Here is a 15,941-nt window from a genome sequence, read left to right as displayed (position 1 = left end):
TGGTTATTTCAGATTACCCTGGATAGATTGCAGCAAACAGACTTTACAGAGATGTACCTAGAAACAATTTTCATCTCTGCAACTAATGTCTTTTTTATTATTTTTTAAAGGCAAGACAACTAGGTGAGCTATTTGTGATGCAGTTTCAGGGAGATCCTCACAAACAGTTTTTATAAATGTTAACATCTTAACTTTTAGGCTACTGAGTCTAATCCCTAGGCCGTGGACTCATGCAAGCACACCTCACCAGCGCTGTCTATTCACCAGTATTTGCTTCAAGATAGCAGAAGAGGTTTGAAAACCTGTCTCCTTTTTTGCATGCACTTTTATGGATGACTTTCTATCCAGTGTGCAGTGGTGTACAGTTTGTGTTCTGGCAGCAAATTCCTGCATGATTCCAGTTCCCTAAACACTTCTAGAACCCATCCAAAATTCTCAAGTCTGGTAACACTAGTAAACTGATATTATTTGTCAAGTATCTGAGGGACCAGTAATAAACCAGAACCAATCACACTCTCTTTGCAACAGCTATGACTCTTAATTAAGACATAGTAATGGCATGGCAAGTATTAAAAGGCAAGCAAATGATTATGAGGTTAGTATTACTGGAAAAAGAATCTTCTATTTTTCTTTGGGTTTTGGAGATCCAACTACCTGAATATGCCATGCTGCTCTGCAAAGAAGTCAGTCTATCAATTCAAAATGGATATTCCATAATTTTGCTCTGTAGACTTATTATTTATTGATTTACAATCTACTCTTGATTAGTCCAACAGCAGGTAAACCTGTTCACAGGACTTCCACAGCAACTAAAAAAAAAAAAAAAAAAAAAGATGAGAAGAAAATAGAATCATAGAATGGTTTCCATTGAAAATGTCCATAAAATCATCTAGTTCCAACCTCCCTGCTATAGGCAGGGATGCCATTCACTAGACCAGAGTGCTCAGGGCTCCATCCAACCTGTCCTTGAACATTTCCAGGGATGGAGTATTCACAATTTCTCTCGGCCAACCTGTTCCAGTGCCTTGCAACCCTCACAGTGCAGCACTTCTTCCTAAAATCCAATCTAAATCTACTCACATTAAGCCTGGCATTCAGTAATATCCAGGTATCCAGCTACCTGAATATGCCATGCTGCTTTGGAAAGAAGTCAGTTTATCTCTTCAAACCAAATATTCCATCATTTTGTTCTGAAGATTTATTATTTACTGATTTACAATTTATTATTGATTATTTCAACAGTAGGTAAACCTGTTTCAAAGAACTTTCAGAGCAACGGAAAAAATCAACAAAAAAATCAAAAATATCTGTAATTTCAGAGGTCAGAAACAAGTGATGAGCGTTTTCACAGTCAACAGAAATGCAACAAGCTGTTGATGTATTTTGCCCTCTCCTACACTAAATACAGACACATAATGCAGATGATGCATTGGTGCATGTGAGAATGGAGCACAACAGTGGGAAAAGTATGACAAATGGGAGTAACTTCCGAGTTCCTCAGAGCTGGGAATCAGCACCACACCTAGAGAAACTAGCCAAGCTGAGAGGACTTTCTGGCTCCAACTGAGAGGTGAAGATACAGATCCCATGCTGTTTTCAGTCAGTAAATCACAAAACCAGAAGCCCACAGCAGTAAGGAGGAACCAATGGCACTACCAGGCAGCAATGAAGCACATACAAGGTGCAAGTGGAGCAGCCACATTAGCTTGTTCCTGTCCAGTTTTAACCAGCCCTCTGTGAGCAATGCATAGCAATGGTGAGCAAGAGACAAACAGTCCTTTTGCTTCACTGATATTTATTTGTAAATGCTGGATGCATAGGTAATAAATTTCAAGCAAAGTAAGCATAGTGGGCAACACTGACTATCCTGATTTACTGGATGTAACCAAGAAAAAACAGTCTGTCTCAGTTAAAGAATCAAACAAAACAGTGTATTTCCAAAAATGTAAACTTTACACCATGATAAATGCACGCTGTGAGATCTGCACATTTACAAGAGTACCTTCTCCCAGTCCCATAACTTTTGGAAAAATAAAAAAAAAAAAAAAAAGAAAAAGAGGAAAGAAAATAGAAAAGCTGCAATTTTGGAGATACGTATCATCCACTAAAATACTCTAGATTTGGTCAAAGATAAAAACCCTAGCCAAAAGCTCTTAGTGAAAATAATAAAAGTATTTTCAACTTGTCCTTTGAAGGACAAGCTGTAATAGCATCATAGCAGAGTTCTGACAATACAACTAGATTTCTATGCAGCAGGAAATAGAAAAAAAGTAATAAATAGCTTAAGTAATAAATTACTAAAAAGGTAATTTTCAATACAGGTCTGTCATATCTCCTTATACCTGCTTTCTTCACATATTGCCTCATTTACCTTGAAGATCTGGGTTGCACTTTTCTGTTATCTTTAAAATATTAGCTAGCTCAGGAAATGATCCCATAGGCAGAAAACCCATGAAAATTTTTTTTAAGGATTGGATCACATGGATAACAGCGTATCAAAACTTTTTAGAAGGAGATACTCTCTGTCTTATGTAAGAGAGATGTATTAACCCAGAAATACAAATTTAGATAGAATACATTAGTATTATCTTGCCTGCACTTTCAGTCTAGTATTTACCCATCTGAGCTTGATTGAACCTCAGTGGACAACGAAGCTGAAAGAGCTTTTTTTCATGTTATAGGACACTTGAGCCTGTGTTCAGTTTACTAATAGCAATATAATACTGAACACCATTGGGATAGTAAGAAAATGAAGCAAATTATTAGAAGAAGATGGGAAAAACTGACAAAGAGCCCATTAGGGACAAATCTGTAATTCATACTAGCACAACATGGTAACAAATGGAAACTCTCAATATTAACTTTTGCTTGACTGAAAAGATGGAATTCTACTGTCAGACAAAATATCTTATCTCAAAAGGACCAGATGCATCATTACATAACTTCAAGAGACTGAGATAAAAGTCCAGAGAAACGACTGACTGATTATAGACTGCTTTTGCTCTATGAGTTCTGTAAAGATTATCAGTAGAAATTGAAAATGTGCAGATCTTGTCTCAGTGATCAGTTTTGAGAGGTGGCTCTGCTATGGCAAGATTTTGGGGAAGCTGGAAACCAATAAGATCATCATGATGTGCTTTTGAGATATATAGAAATCCAGCATTTATTACATATTGGTTTTACTGGAGGACAATGTGTTTCCCACAAATAAATGGAAAATACAGTGTTCAATGATATAATTTGCGGAAATCATCATTTCCCTTTCCCTGGGAGAGATACATAAAAAGAAACACAGGTTGCATTTGCTCCTGGCAGCATTGCGAGATTCCTGAATTTTGGGAAAGCTTCTATTAGAATCCATATCCCCAGAAATGAAGACGAAGAGGAGGGATAATTCTGAGGCGAGTTTTGTCCCTCGTAAGTGTGGTCTTTGAGCTACATGTCCTCCTTATGAGTAGTGTCAATATAATTGGGATGAGAGTTTTGAGTAAAGAACTGTGTGGATTGCTTCCAATTGATTTTACCCACCACAATCAATGAAAGGGTTGCTCCTCTAGTATTCCCAGAAACATAAATTGCCCCAAACCTGCCCCTTCAGATGCAGTTCTTAATACCTGAAATACCATAATTTACCAACTTTTGTCATTTCAGAGCAGGATGGGAAGGAGTTTGGGCTTTATCGGTCTTTTTGTCACAAAAGATCAGAGAAGAAGATGATACGGATGAATTCAGACTGCTGCTTTTGTCCCCTTTTTTCTATGTTTCTGGAAGGACAGCCTGAACAACTCAGCTGAAACCCCCATTACTTTTCAAACCAGTTCTGTCCTGTCTGGTGATAACAGGCAAGACAAGCAGACACATTCCAAGCACTCTTGAAGACATCCTGCTGCAAGCCTTCCTACAGCTTAGTTCAAAAAACAGACTCATACAAAAACAAATCAAATATTGGCTCATCAGTTTTTACTTAAAATGTACACACAGAAAATGTCTATCTTTTGACCAACTGAAGTTTTGGAGGTTTCCTTCCTCCCTTTTTTCCCCTGTCTTTTTGTTTGTTTTCCTAGTGAGTATAGGCTGATTGATTTCACAAATTTCAGAATCCAATATACTTTTGCTGTAAGTATGTACTTGATTATTCATATTTTATGATAAAAGACAAAATTTGGTTCATCTACTATATCTACAGATGCTTAATAGATCTTTTTTTGAATAATTCTCATAGCTCTCCATCTCAGCTAATTTGACTGTTGATTCAACTGAATTATTAACAGAAAAAATGAACTGGGCAACTTGTTCCTTATCCTTCAAATGTAACTGAAAAATTCATATTTGCTACAACTTTCATGTGCTGTAGGACTCAATAATAATGAGACAAGTATGTTTCAAATACTAATAACCATACGGAAAAAAAAGTTTTCACAGAGAGTCTCTCATTCACACACTGTCACATCTCACCTTCTACAGTACTTTTGCCCTCTTGGGTAACATAGGTGCATCAAATAAAAACCGTTAGATTAAACAGTCTCTGTTTCCAACCTGACAAAAACTGCTGGGACAGTTGATCTAATTTTCTAGTTGCCTTAAATTATGTAGATAAAATTAGCAGTTTTAAACTTATAACAACAAGAGAGTAAGAGGAAGATGGTGAGGAAACTGACTGACAAGGAAATTGTGATGGATTTTTAAGATTAAGAAAAATCAAATGCTTTCCGAAGTCTTACTTTATATTGGTGAAACAAATCACACAAAGAATCCAACAGAGACATGAAATTAATGGGAAAATGAGAAAAGGATTACTTGGTTATATTTTTGTCCTTAAAGAAGTATGTTTCCCAGACTGGTTGTGGTTTTTTTATCCTTTAAAAGGATTTAAAAATCCTGTGATTTATCCTGTGATTTTTACAGCCTGGTTGTTTTCAGTACTTAAAAAAATTAAGTCTAGCAGCCATTCAGCTTAAATTTATCTGAATTTAAACAATCAGAAGATTGAACAATCCAGAAAATACATGGGACTTAAGAGGTGTCTTAGAAACAAAAATCCTCTGCTAGCAGTTTTTACACAGCTAAGAGAAAAAATCATGCTTAGGAACTTTACCTCAACATCAGCTAAGCCAAAATTTAAGCAGGAATTTTTGAGATAATGCTTTTAAGATGTGCCAGGCAAGAGAGAGTAAATGACTACCTGAAATGGATCTAGATATTGGGATTTGTTTAAGAACCAAAAAGATGGGAGCTTTTGCAACTACTTGATTATATGTCACACTTTCCATCCATGTCTTCTGTTCCTGCAGGGAAGGGGCTGCTGGCCCCAGATGCTGAGCAGAAAGTTGGGTCCATCCCTGATGCATGCCTGCTCACCTGTCTCAGCCATCACCAGCCAGTGGTTTTGGTGCATCCCCTGGCTTCCATCTTACCCACAGCTCTCTAATCTCCAGGATCTCTCCCATTTTAAGGACTTTTCCTTCAGTGAGGAACTTCACCTTTTCCCATTTGGGTCTCCCTCCTTAGTTTCAAGACCACTTCCTCCTGGAACCACAGACAAGCCACTTCCCTTCAGTCCAGATGTTTATAGTCAGACTCCATGATTCCAGGGAGCAAACAGCAAACTTCTACTTGAGACCTTGAAGATTTGAATTTGATCACTAACCTTCACACATACACTCAACTACCTGGTACTGGTAGTATTCATGACTTAAACTATTTTTTTTCCCCAACAAGACTAGCTAATATTAGCCTGTTTTCATTTCCAGTGAAGACAATTGGATTAATTTTACTTGTTTCAGGAATTTTCAGTAATAGTATTTTCCAAGAGCTGATTATTTGTTGCACATAAATGCATTTTTATGAAGTGGTTCAACTAAGCTATTACAGTTTTTTGCCCACTGGATTCAATTATTCATGTATGAATCAAACTTTTCCAAAAATGTTGCTAGTATAAAATGCTCCAGAAATGTTCATATTTATTACAAACCTCATGCTCCTTAACATATTTAAGGAGATAAATGCAATTTCAAGCTTTGCTGGAATTATTGGAGGGAGTCATGGAACAAAAGAAATATATGAAATGTTTTGTTAGCTTATGGACTACAACCATTTTTATATAACCAATTTCTTTTATTAAGTAATAATAAGCTACTGGGTCAAGGAACTAGAAACTAGAACACAGCACGATGGCCATCTTCAATGCTATTAGTTCAAGCCACAGGGAAAGATTAATCAGTACACATACACAATTTTAGGCATGTTTGAGTGACTCATTTTTTAGTTGTTTCTCAGTATCTACAAATTTACCAGCAAGAAGCTAGATGATTTCACTGGTAAAATCTTGCAGAGCTTACTATATCTAAGAATGTGGCAAAACTCTGGTTGTTCATAATCCTCATTTTTCAATGTATTATGTAATTAGGTAAATATTTGGATATTTTGATAACAATAGAAGATGATGTAAAAAATCTAGACCTGTAGAAAGAAAAATTCAAAATATTCCACTATGAACAATTTTTGTAAAATCCTGCTTTCAGGAACTCTAAACAGTACTTAACATTTCCTTGTGGGATTTGATTTCAGACTGAAGCAGATAGCTGGCATGGATGATTTCAGCCAAAATTACTACAGTTTTGACAAACTTTCAATTTAACTGAACACAGTTTGACTTGAAAAGTAATAATGTGCTCTTAACCCTGCTCATAATTTCAAAGCTGAGACTCTGCCAAGTACTAAAACTTTGCCAGCAGAGGCACAGAATATCTGCAGCTTTAAAGGCTATTCTTAAGTAGTATGTGCAGCATAGGAAAATCTCTCCTTGATGCAGAAAATTTACTTTTAAGAAAATACTCTTATTGCTTCTTGTCAGTGCTGGCAAGTCAAGAAAATGGCAACAAAACTAAATAAGCTTCATATGTGATTGATTTGTAGTATCCACTTTATAAACACGAAGAATTCCCCACAAATATTGCAAACCAAAGCACTTAAGTCCTGATGAAGTTTTCCAAGGAGCTGTTAAAAGTTAAATTATTGTTTCAGCTTTAGATTTAGCTTCCTAAAAGACAAATGATGCTAAACAGACGTGGTTGGTTTTTTACTTTTTTAGTATCAGGCAAAGGGACAATAGACAAGAGGGAGAGGGAGAAGGAGAGGGAGCTGTTTCCTCATTTGCAGCTATATTGAGACTCTGATAATGAGAACCCGTGGGAGATATATTTCCCCAGAGAGGGCTCAGCTCACCGTGGGTTTTAAGATTAGGTCCCACACATGTGCAAAGCATTTTGCTTGAGGAAACGACTCAGAATAAAATGACAGAGTTTTGTACTTATTTTGATTCTTATGTGAAAAGGAAAGTTCAAGACAGATAATTATTATTATTATTATAGGACGACATATCAGATCTCTTTGACAGTTGCCCTGATTTATTAACCTGCAACCCGGGGGTAAGGGAATCAGACACTCATATCTGGCGTCAACAGGAGCCAAGCATCTAATTTCCTTTGGCTCTTCTGAAACCCCAGCATACATTTCTCAATTAACTGAAAGCAGATTCTCTTTTACTGTAATGCAGAGAGATTTCTTTTTGCATTGTACAAATATTCTTCGGAGCTTCATCTTACAACTACATATAAAAATATCTGTTATATGACAATAAGATTAAAACAAGTCCAAATGCATGCAGAGAAGAGTGATAAAATTAACATCAAGGAATCACTTTTGAAACACTGGCCTACAAGTAACTGGCATCAAAGTTTAATGCAGGTATGTTACAAGATTTAAGATTTACTTCAGCATGAGAAGGGCAAACCTATATGGAATTGTATAATATGTGATGAAGATCATAAATACATAAGTAATATATAAATAATATAATAATCTGTGTGGTAAATGTGCTTCTTTTCCCCATATTTATTATTTTCACTGGGACTCAAACCCCCTAATAGAAGAGGCTTCAAAGACAAACTATTTATAAGCTAAATAAATCCTATGAAGAGTTATTTTGTTATGACAGCAGAGTTTAGCTCATGAGGCATAGATAATGTAAAAACATTTTCTGAGCTGTCCAAAAGCCCAAACTGTATTTTCTTGTATTGACTGAAAATACGTCTTCTTTTCCAATACTTTCTCTAACAACATTGTTTTTTCTACCACTGTTCCAGACTCCTTTGTAAACATACCTTTTAAGTAAATTAATATCATAAGAAGAGCAAAAATGCATTTATTCGCTTTCTTTACTAAATTGGCTAATTTGCTTTTAGTCAGACTTCCAGTCTTAGCTGAAAACAAATATTAAAAGGTTTAGCACAACCAAGACACACATTCTTCTTTGCAAAATCATGTTCAAAATTATTTCTATGTTTCTGAGATTCTGCTCATATTTAGAAAGCAAGCTTTTTATAGCAACTAAAAACTATCTAGGACTGCTGCTTTTCCCTCTCTGTTGTGCTTTTCAGTTACTGAGATCTCAAAGTACAGGTTTCACTCCACAAGTGTGGCTGAGAGCAGCCTCACACAGTCAGTGGTATATAGCAAAAATGAACACGACAGCCACTAATGATCCTGAGACTGTTGCAGAAATTAAAAAAGGCACACATACCTACAAAAAGGCAAATAAGCTGTGTTACTGACAAATTCCTCAAAAAGGTCACAGACTGCACAGAGTTCTTAGCACTGGTTGTTGCTTCAACTGTCATGTTTATGAGGAATAAAAATGTGGAATTCTCTCTAATACATTCAGCCTTCAAAAGCATTATGCTATTTGACACTCTGTACCCATAAATCTGACCCTCCCCAAAGGTAGTGGGTATTCCAGTATAACACCCACTATGCATTTGGAAGTCTTACCAAATTTGGGGTTTGCTTTTTTAAATGGGAGATCAGAGGGACTAAATCTTGCCCATGATATTGCTATAGAGTTTCCATAGTGCTTTGTTTATCAATGGGTCTGCTCCCTTTTTTTTTTGTAAGTAAACTGGAACATACAATGACCATCACAGAAATCAATAAAAACAATCAAGTATTTAAAATTTAAGCATAACCATGGAAGACAGCTGTTATAATGAAAGGAAGCAAAATTTATATTAGTACATTCTTGCCAACACAGAAGAGTCATCAAAACTGTGGCAGTACAGTTTTTGATGCTAGCACTTTTGCCAGTAAACTATCAGAAAATAGAGCTGTCCAAGTGTCCTCAAAATGCTATTTTTTTTTTCTCATTATACACTCAAAAGGTATATATATATATATATATAATTGAAAAACTAGGATTAGTTTTTCAATTAGATTACCTGTCCCAGTGATCTCCAGTCTAGGCTGGCACTTCCAATGTATACGTGCTGTTTATCAACAATCCAGAACGATGACTGAAGCCGACCTTCATTATATGCTGACATGTTCATATACAACACTTCAGCACCTAGAGATTTAAGCATAAAATAATAAATGGCATTACTTAATACGAGATAATTTACATTATTAGAAGAGGAAATTACTTCACATTTCACGGCCTCAGTTTCCAAAATTAGTGGGGGGCATAATGAAACATACCATTAAGGTTTAAAAGCAATGAAAAACATTGTTACTGTCCCAATATTTAAGACTTTAATTAACATTCATTTCAGTTATATGAAGAAATATTTATGTAATGCATGTCCCAGGTATAGGGAACATTCCCATGTGTTATAATGTTTACATAATTTCCTTCCACTTTAGAATCAAACAGTTGATTTTTTTTTCCACTACTGTATGTTCCTAAAAATAGATAATTTCTAAATTTCTATTCTGTAGCACAAACCACATATTGCAATAATGACCTTTAAAATATGAACGCAATTAAAACCCCTGCCTAAAAGGCAGACTCTGCTCTGCTCCTTCTGCCCTGTGCAATGGTTTGAGCAGGTAGCTGCAGTGGTTGTGGCACATAACAGACCCCAACAAGAGGAACATGGGTGGAGAATTAAGGAAGTAAGCAAAGGCCTAAATAAATTATGTTGAAACTGCTCTTAATCCTGCTAATCTGTGACATTCAACCTACCACTCTGAATGGCACAGTTTTATTAATGACTATAGGTCACTGAAATCAAAGGAACTCCTTGTTGGCCCATCGCATCACTAGGAATGTCTGAATTGGCCCCATCTGTATGTTTGTAGAACTAAATCCAGAATATTTTTAATTAGGTAAGTTTATGGGATTTCTTACACCGTTACTGTTCTTTCAGAGCTCCAGTGTTTACAAAATTAGGTGATTAGTCTGGATTAATCATTGCTGAAGGCATTTTACAGTAACCCAGTAATCTTCTCTTTTCAGTCATGATTAACCAGGGAAAAGAACTGACAGTAAACAGGAGCCTGGGGGACAGTGATGGTACCAGCCATCTCCTATTAAACATTCATGGGGCCTCCAGTACCATGAATTCCAGAAATGGTTGAATATGACTCACAACTTTAAAAAAATTCCAGGATAGACAGAGAACTAAAATGTATTTCTTTTCATCAAATTTCCTATTTTTGATCTCCTAAGAAATATTTAACTTGCAATTTTAGGTAACAGTTACCAGTGCTAAGTATTTCTTTATTATTAGGAAAACAGCAACTTTACTTGAAAAATTTTTTCTAAAAGTTCAGACATCAAGAAAAGAAGAAAAACCAGTTAAAGGTACCACTTATCATGATGCATCAGACATGCAAAATACATTTTGAGTACATTACAGAATTTGGTTCATTGGTCAATTGCATCTGATGCAAGCCAGCTACCTTTCCAATTTTTTATGTTTCACTTGCCCACATTCATCTATGCTTAGAAACAAAGATTTTTCCAATTTCCTTGGAACGTATTGCTGCTACTTTCAATTCATCCATTAACAAGCAGAACTGTGCTAATTATTGAGAAAATTAGTGCGAAATGGAAAAGAAATCAGAAAACACTATAGCAGCTGTTAATGGTTTACATTGTCTCCTGGTGAATAAACAAAACAAAAGTAACTGCTATTAGCTAAGGAGGACCATTCTGTAAGGGACTAAACTTCCAGCTACTGATCCAAAAACTGTGTTTAAAATCAAGTTTAACAAAGCAGTTTGCCTTGATGATGTTTTCTTTCCATACATCCAATTTGCAGCATTAAAGAGCAGTATGAATTTAACACCCACAACACACCTACACCAAACAGGTTATAAATGAAATGTTAGGATTTTTTAATAGTAAAGATAAAACAATGGGAAGCAACAATGAGCTTCCTTCTCATAACTGACAGCCTAAAAACCCCCACAATTTTAAAACATTCTTGAAATATTCAATGACAAACAAGAATGTTGACTGCCAAAGCTATAACAGAAGACTATTTAACCAGTAATACTAACATTAAAAGTAGCAGACATCATCAGTAACTTGACACAAAATTCAAAAGTTGTAAAACACCAGAATTTGTTGGTGTGGGTTGTTCAGACATGGGCATAAGCAGTGGGACGTGACTATTACTCTAAAATATAATCTAGGCTTCAATTACCAAAATGGTGACTATAGCACTACAGAAGATACTGCTATCACATATACCAGTAAGATCAAAACCTGGAACCCAATTTCCTTTCCTTTTGGAAACAGCCAACTAGTAAGTGAACAGGTGAGGAAGCAGTATTTCCAAGTTAATTAAACAAAAAGTCATTTGTTGCAAACAGCAGCTGTTGTGCAGCCTATTAATGAGCCTTACCTTTTGAAGAAAGGAAACATGTATCAGTATTGATAATTGCCTCTGTTCCAGAAGCCCTTGCGATGCTTTGTTAAAACAGGCTTATCAAGCCTTCAACACAATCCACTATCCCTAGTGTGGTTCAGGTCCCATGAGGAAATTAAATTGGACCGATCAATATGTGAAGCCATAACAGAACTCTCTGTCATGCTGCAGTCTCAATTACACGAAGCTGTGAGCCTACTGAGTTCAACCAGAAGGGCACATTTGTAGGCTTGATTGCTAATAAACCTGCCAAATAAATCTAACTATTTTGTTTCACTGCAGATTAAAATTCAGGATGAGAACTTAGAGAAAACCAGTACCGTCACTTAAAACTCAAGTGGATTTGTCTGTCCCTTAAAATTGTGCATTCTAAGGGCTGGGACAGATTACATATTTTCTGCAGAACAAAAACCCAGAAAAAAAAAGAAGACATTGTAGGGATCAAAGCATGTAACAGACATTTATCAGAATATTTTTCTTCTAGGTGGGGAATTTTTTCACACTGTATAAAGGAGATGACTGATGCAGTCTGGGATGCATGGAGGGGGACCTGCCATTGAGAGCCTGGACCTTCTGCATGTGATGTGAACACAGCCCCTGGGAAGTGCCAGACAGCAACTTAGCCTCTAGCTTTGTCTCATAACAGAGGAAGAACACAGAAGGTATCAGTAGTATTGCAAGAACGACTGACTTTTCATCCATTAAAAAAAAAAAAAAAATCCAACTCCCAAAGTAATCCCAAAGAAGAGGGATGGCCAAGTGTGGCAAGCACATTTCTCTCTCTCTCAGTGTTTTTCAAAAAGGTGCACAGAGAGAAAGAAAAAGAAAGCAATTTCTATTTCTACTCTTTGTTCTTCTCATGTGGAATGTGCTTGGAGAATTGTTTACCTGGGGTGATTGCTTGATTGGATTCTGGTGAGGATTGTTTGAGTCTGGTGGCCAATCGGATCCACCTGTGTCTGGACACTGGTGAACAGGGTGATGAGTTGTTAGCAGTTAGAGAAAGTAGCATGTACTTTTAGTATCCTCATTTATATAGTATATTAATGTATTATAGCATAGTTATAATAAAGAAATCATTCAGCCTTCTGAAATGGAGTCGGACATCGTCATTCTTCCCATTGGGTTCGCCTGCATTTTACAACAGCCAAGCAAATGCCATTTACAATTTCTAGCCTTGCAACATCCAGTTTGGTCTAGCTGCCTCCTCTTAGATACTTCACTAACAATGTCTGAAAGATACAGGGCAAGCTTGACTTCAAGAATAGGAATTTGAAGGGAATTGGGATTATTCAACCTTGAGACAACGCTTTATGGTGACCTAACTGTGGCCTTCCAATGCGTGAAGGGAGCCTAAAAGAAGGAAGGAGGTAGACTTTTTCCAAGGGCAGGCTGGAAAGAGGGAAGGACAAAGGGGAATGAATTCAAACTGAAAGAGAGTAAGTTTAAATTAGATATTAGGAGGAAACTCCTTACTGTGAGGGTGGTGAGGCAGTGGAACAGGCTGCCCAGAGAAGTTGTGGATGTGCTGTCCCTGGAAGCGTTCAAGGCCAGTTTGGATGGGACTCTAAGCAACCTGGTCTACTGAAAGCTCTCCCTGCCCATGGCAGGGGAGCTGGAACTAGCAGATCTTTAAGGTCCCTTTCTACCCAATCCATTTAATGATTTTATGAACCAAAAGCTAGGACATTATTTACATATTTGAGGCAAAGCACTAAACTCTAAGCAGGACCCTTTGATTGAGAGCTCATCACATACATGCTGTCATGAAAACCTGTGTCAGACACATTCCTGGCACAGCTGTGTTGTAGCTGTGGATTTTACTGCTGCTCAAGCAAGGTCACCAGCCAGCTACACAAACTGGGAGATTCTTCTTAGTAGGAGAGACTGCAGGAGGTCATGACTCACAGGGCTGCCACTTAACCTCCACATCAAGTTTATGCAACACTCTAGAGAAGGTGCATCTTCTTCGGAAGCCTTCACTTTCTTGAGGCTTTGGATCCAACACCTGTGAGCAGCTTAGGATATTGTCCTTGTACTGAAGCAACATCATTATGCCATGTCCCCTTACTGGGGATGTAGTAAATAATTTTTGTAAGGAAGACCCAGAAAGAGCAACTATTTAGGCTGCTATTATCACAGCTGCCTTGAAAGCAAACATGCAAATTCTACTTGCCACAGTTTTCAGCAGTACCAGTTACAGGCTAAACTCACTCTGGAGTTAGCAAACATAACGCCCAAGAAACAGAAGCTGCATTTGCTTGTACTATACCTAAAATTGGTCTTCTGTCTTCACAACTTTCTTACTTTAACTATAGTGTTTCTAAAATCAGAGAGAAATGAAAATAAGGGGGAGAACTTTAGGAGTAAAAGGAGAGCCAGAGTTATCTGGGAAGTCTGTATAGATACAAATGTCTCTTTCTCTACATTTTGCAATATATGCTTTAACTTCATTTATTTGCTTTTGAAAATAACCTTTAGCACAAAGCACACCCATGAATAAACATAATTTTTATTCTACTGAGACAAAAATTCAGAGTTTTCAATACAAATGGTCACACGTGGTGGAGTAGCTGTCTCATTTGGGGTAGACACAAGTGACCCAGGTGGAGGATCACCTCCCCATGAATTTTCAAGCTTTTTCTCAACCGATTGCAAAAAGTATGGACTTCTTCCCATTAGAAGCCCCATTAGTGTGACCTGCCACCACTCAGAAGAGGACAAGTACGAAAGCAGAAGAATGCATAGCTTGAAAACAAAGTTATTTTTACTAAGTCTCTGAATGATTAAAAGACAAACTAGGCTATTTACTATTTCTGTGTTCTTTATGGAATATCGTATTTGAAATGCAATTTAGAAGTTTGCTTGGCACAGAAAGATTAATGATTCATATTTATTTTAAAGAGAGAACACTCAAGGACTTTTAGGGAAATCTCTCGTGGTAATACCTTAACTTTGAATCAGCTGTATTGTTTACATTGCCCTCTGCTACTCTCTCTCTAACACACATGCCCCTGTCCTTTTTAAAAACTACCAGGACTGAATCCTGTCACTCTAGGATTATGTGCTATTCATCAGTCTAAAGACACAGTAATTTAAAAAAGAAGCAGCCTAGAATCAAAACCTTGCTGTCTTTTCTCTAGCAGCTCTATATTAAACTGTCACACATGCAAAAAATGAAATCATAATTACTCACAGAAATTGCATTCTAGCACAAGTCCAAGTAATCTCAAGAAAGCTTTTGCAATAATATTTACATTCATGCCATCTTGGCCCGTCTTAGACTCAAACCTACCTGCATGAGAAACACTTACTCCCAATGTACAATCAGCCATAAGCTGTGTGCACTGCCTTTAGGAAAACTGGGCTGGTTTTGATGTAGGTGTTTTTCACAAAAATTTACTGTAATGCTTATTGTCTTGTTTTACAGCATCTGAGGTCACTGACACAAAGATAATTTTCAGGAAATCAAAGCCCAGGAGAGGAATCTGTGACCAAAGCTCTGCGAGCCCCTCTGGTCTCTCTCGGGAAAGACACAGGTGCCTGCAGCACTCACTGGAATTGCAATGTATGGGCTCACATGCTTGGGGCTGTGGCGTGGGTGGTTCAGGGACAACACACAGTCACTCTGCCTCCTGTGTGCTGCTGCCGTTCATCTCCACTGGCACGCTCCCCTGCCAGCTCACGTGTCCCTGTCTGGCTGGAGCTTGGAAGAAAGGCTGCTACAAGAGAGCTCTCCTAAGCAGACAGGCTGCAGTCAAGGATCTCCCTGTGGAGCTGAGGATGTGAGAAGAGAGGTCTCCATCGCTGCTGTCTGACTTCCCAGCCCCCTCTCCAGGCCCTGTGCCAGCTTCTTCCTGGCTCCCTTCCCTCCCCAGCAGACTGCACCATGGTGATGGGCTCTGCCCTGGATGATCAGGGAAGCAAATATCCTCTACACTCATCATTGTTTTTTTTTTGCTTTTTTACTAAATCAGTGGGTTGAAATAATTTCTGTGAGGTGGTACAGCTCCAGAAACTGCTCTAGCCACACAGCTGTGGAAGCCAAGAGTAGAGAATGTGACAAATGGGCATTACAAAACCCAGCTCTGTAACTGAAATCAAAGTATTACAGAATTACAACTGGCATGTTTCAAAAAAGGAAAAAAACCCCAAACACAAAAAAACCAACACCAATTCCACCCCAAAACAGTAGCACGAACAGATCTCATCTTCAGCAACCCTTCTCCA

The 15,941-nt window shown here is 37.5% G+C and overlaps 1 protein-coding gene across 2 annotated transcripts in view; it reads right to left on the bottom strand.

Annotated features, from left to right (window-relative positions):
* The window catches only part of PLD5 (phospholipase D family member 5), a 164,553-nt gene that overhangs the window by 21,425 nt on the left and 127,187 nt on the right, over nucleotides 1–15,941 (bottom strand). For both annotated transcript variants that reach the window (XR_008429980.1, XM_053938435.1), the window contains exon 5: nucleotides 9,273–9,400. Coding sequence is in view for 1 of the 2 variants with exons in the window: in XM_053938435.1 (XP_053794410.1) it covers nucleotides 9,273–9,400 (128 nt within the window). In the remaining variant the exon portion in view is untranslated. The remainder of the gene's footprint in view (nucleotides 1–9,272; nucleotides 9,401–15,941) is intronic.

The sequence above is a fragment of the Vidua chalybeata genome, chromosome 3, assembly GCF_026979565.1.
Source record: "Vidua chalybeata isolate OUT-0048 chromosome 3, bVidCha1 merged haplotype, whole genome shotgun sequence".
NCBI classification, from domain to species: domain Eukaryota; kingdom Metazoa; phylum Chordata; class Aves; order Passeriformes; family Viduidae; genus Vidua; species Vidua chalybeata.
The sequence above is the reverse complement of the archived record's forward strand: the minus strand, read 5'-3'. Positions and strand labels throughout refer to the sequence as shown.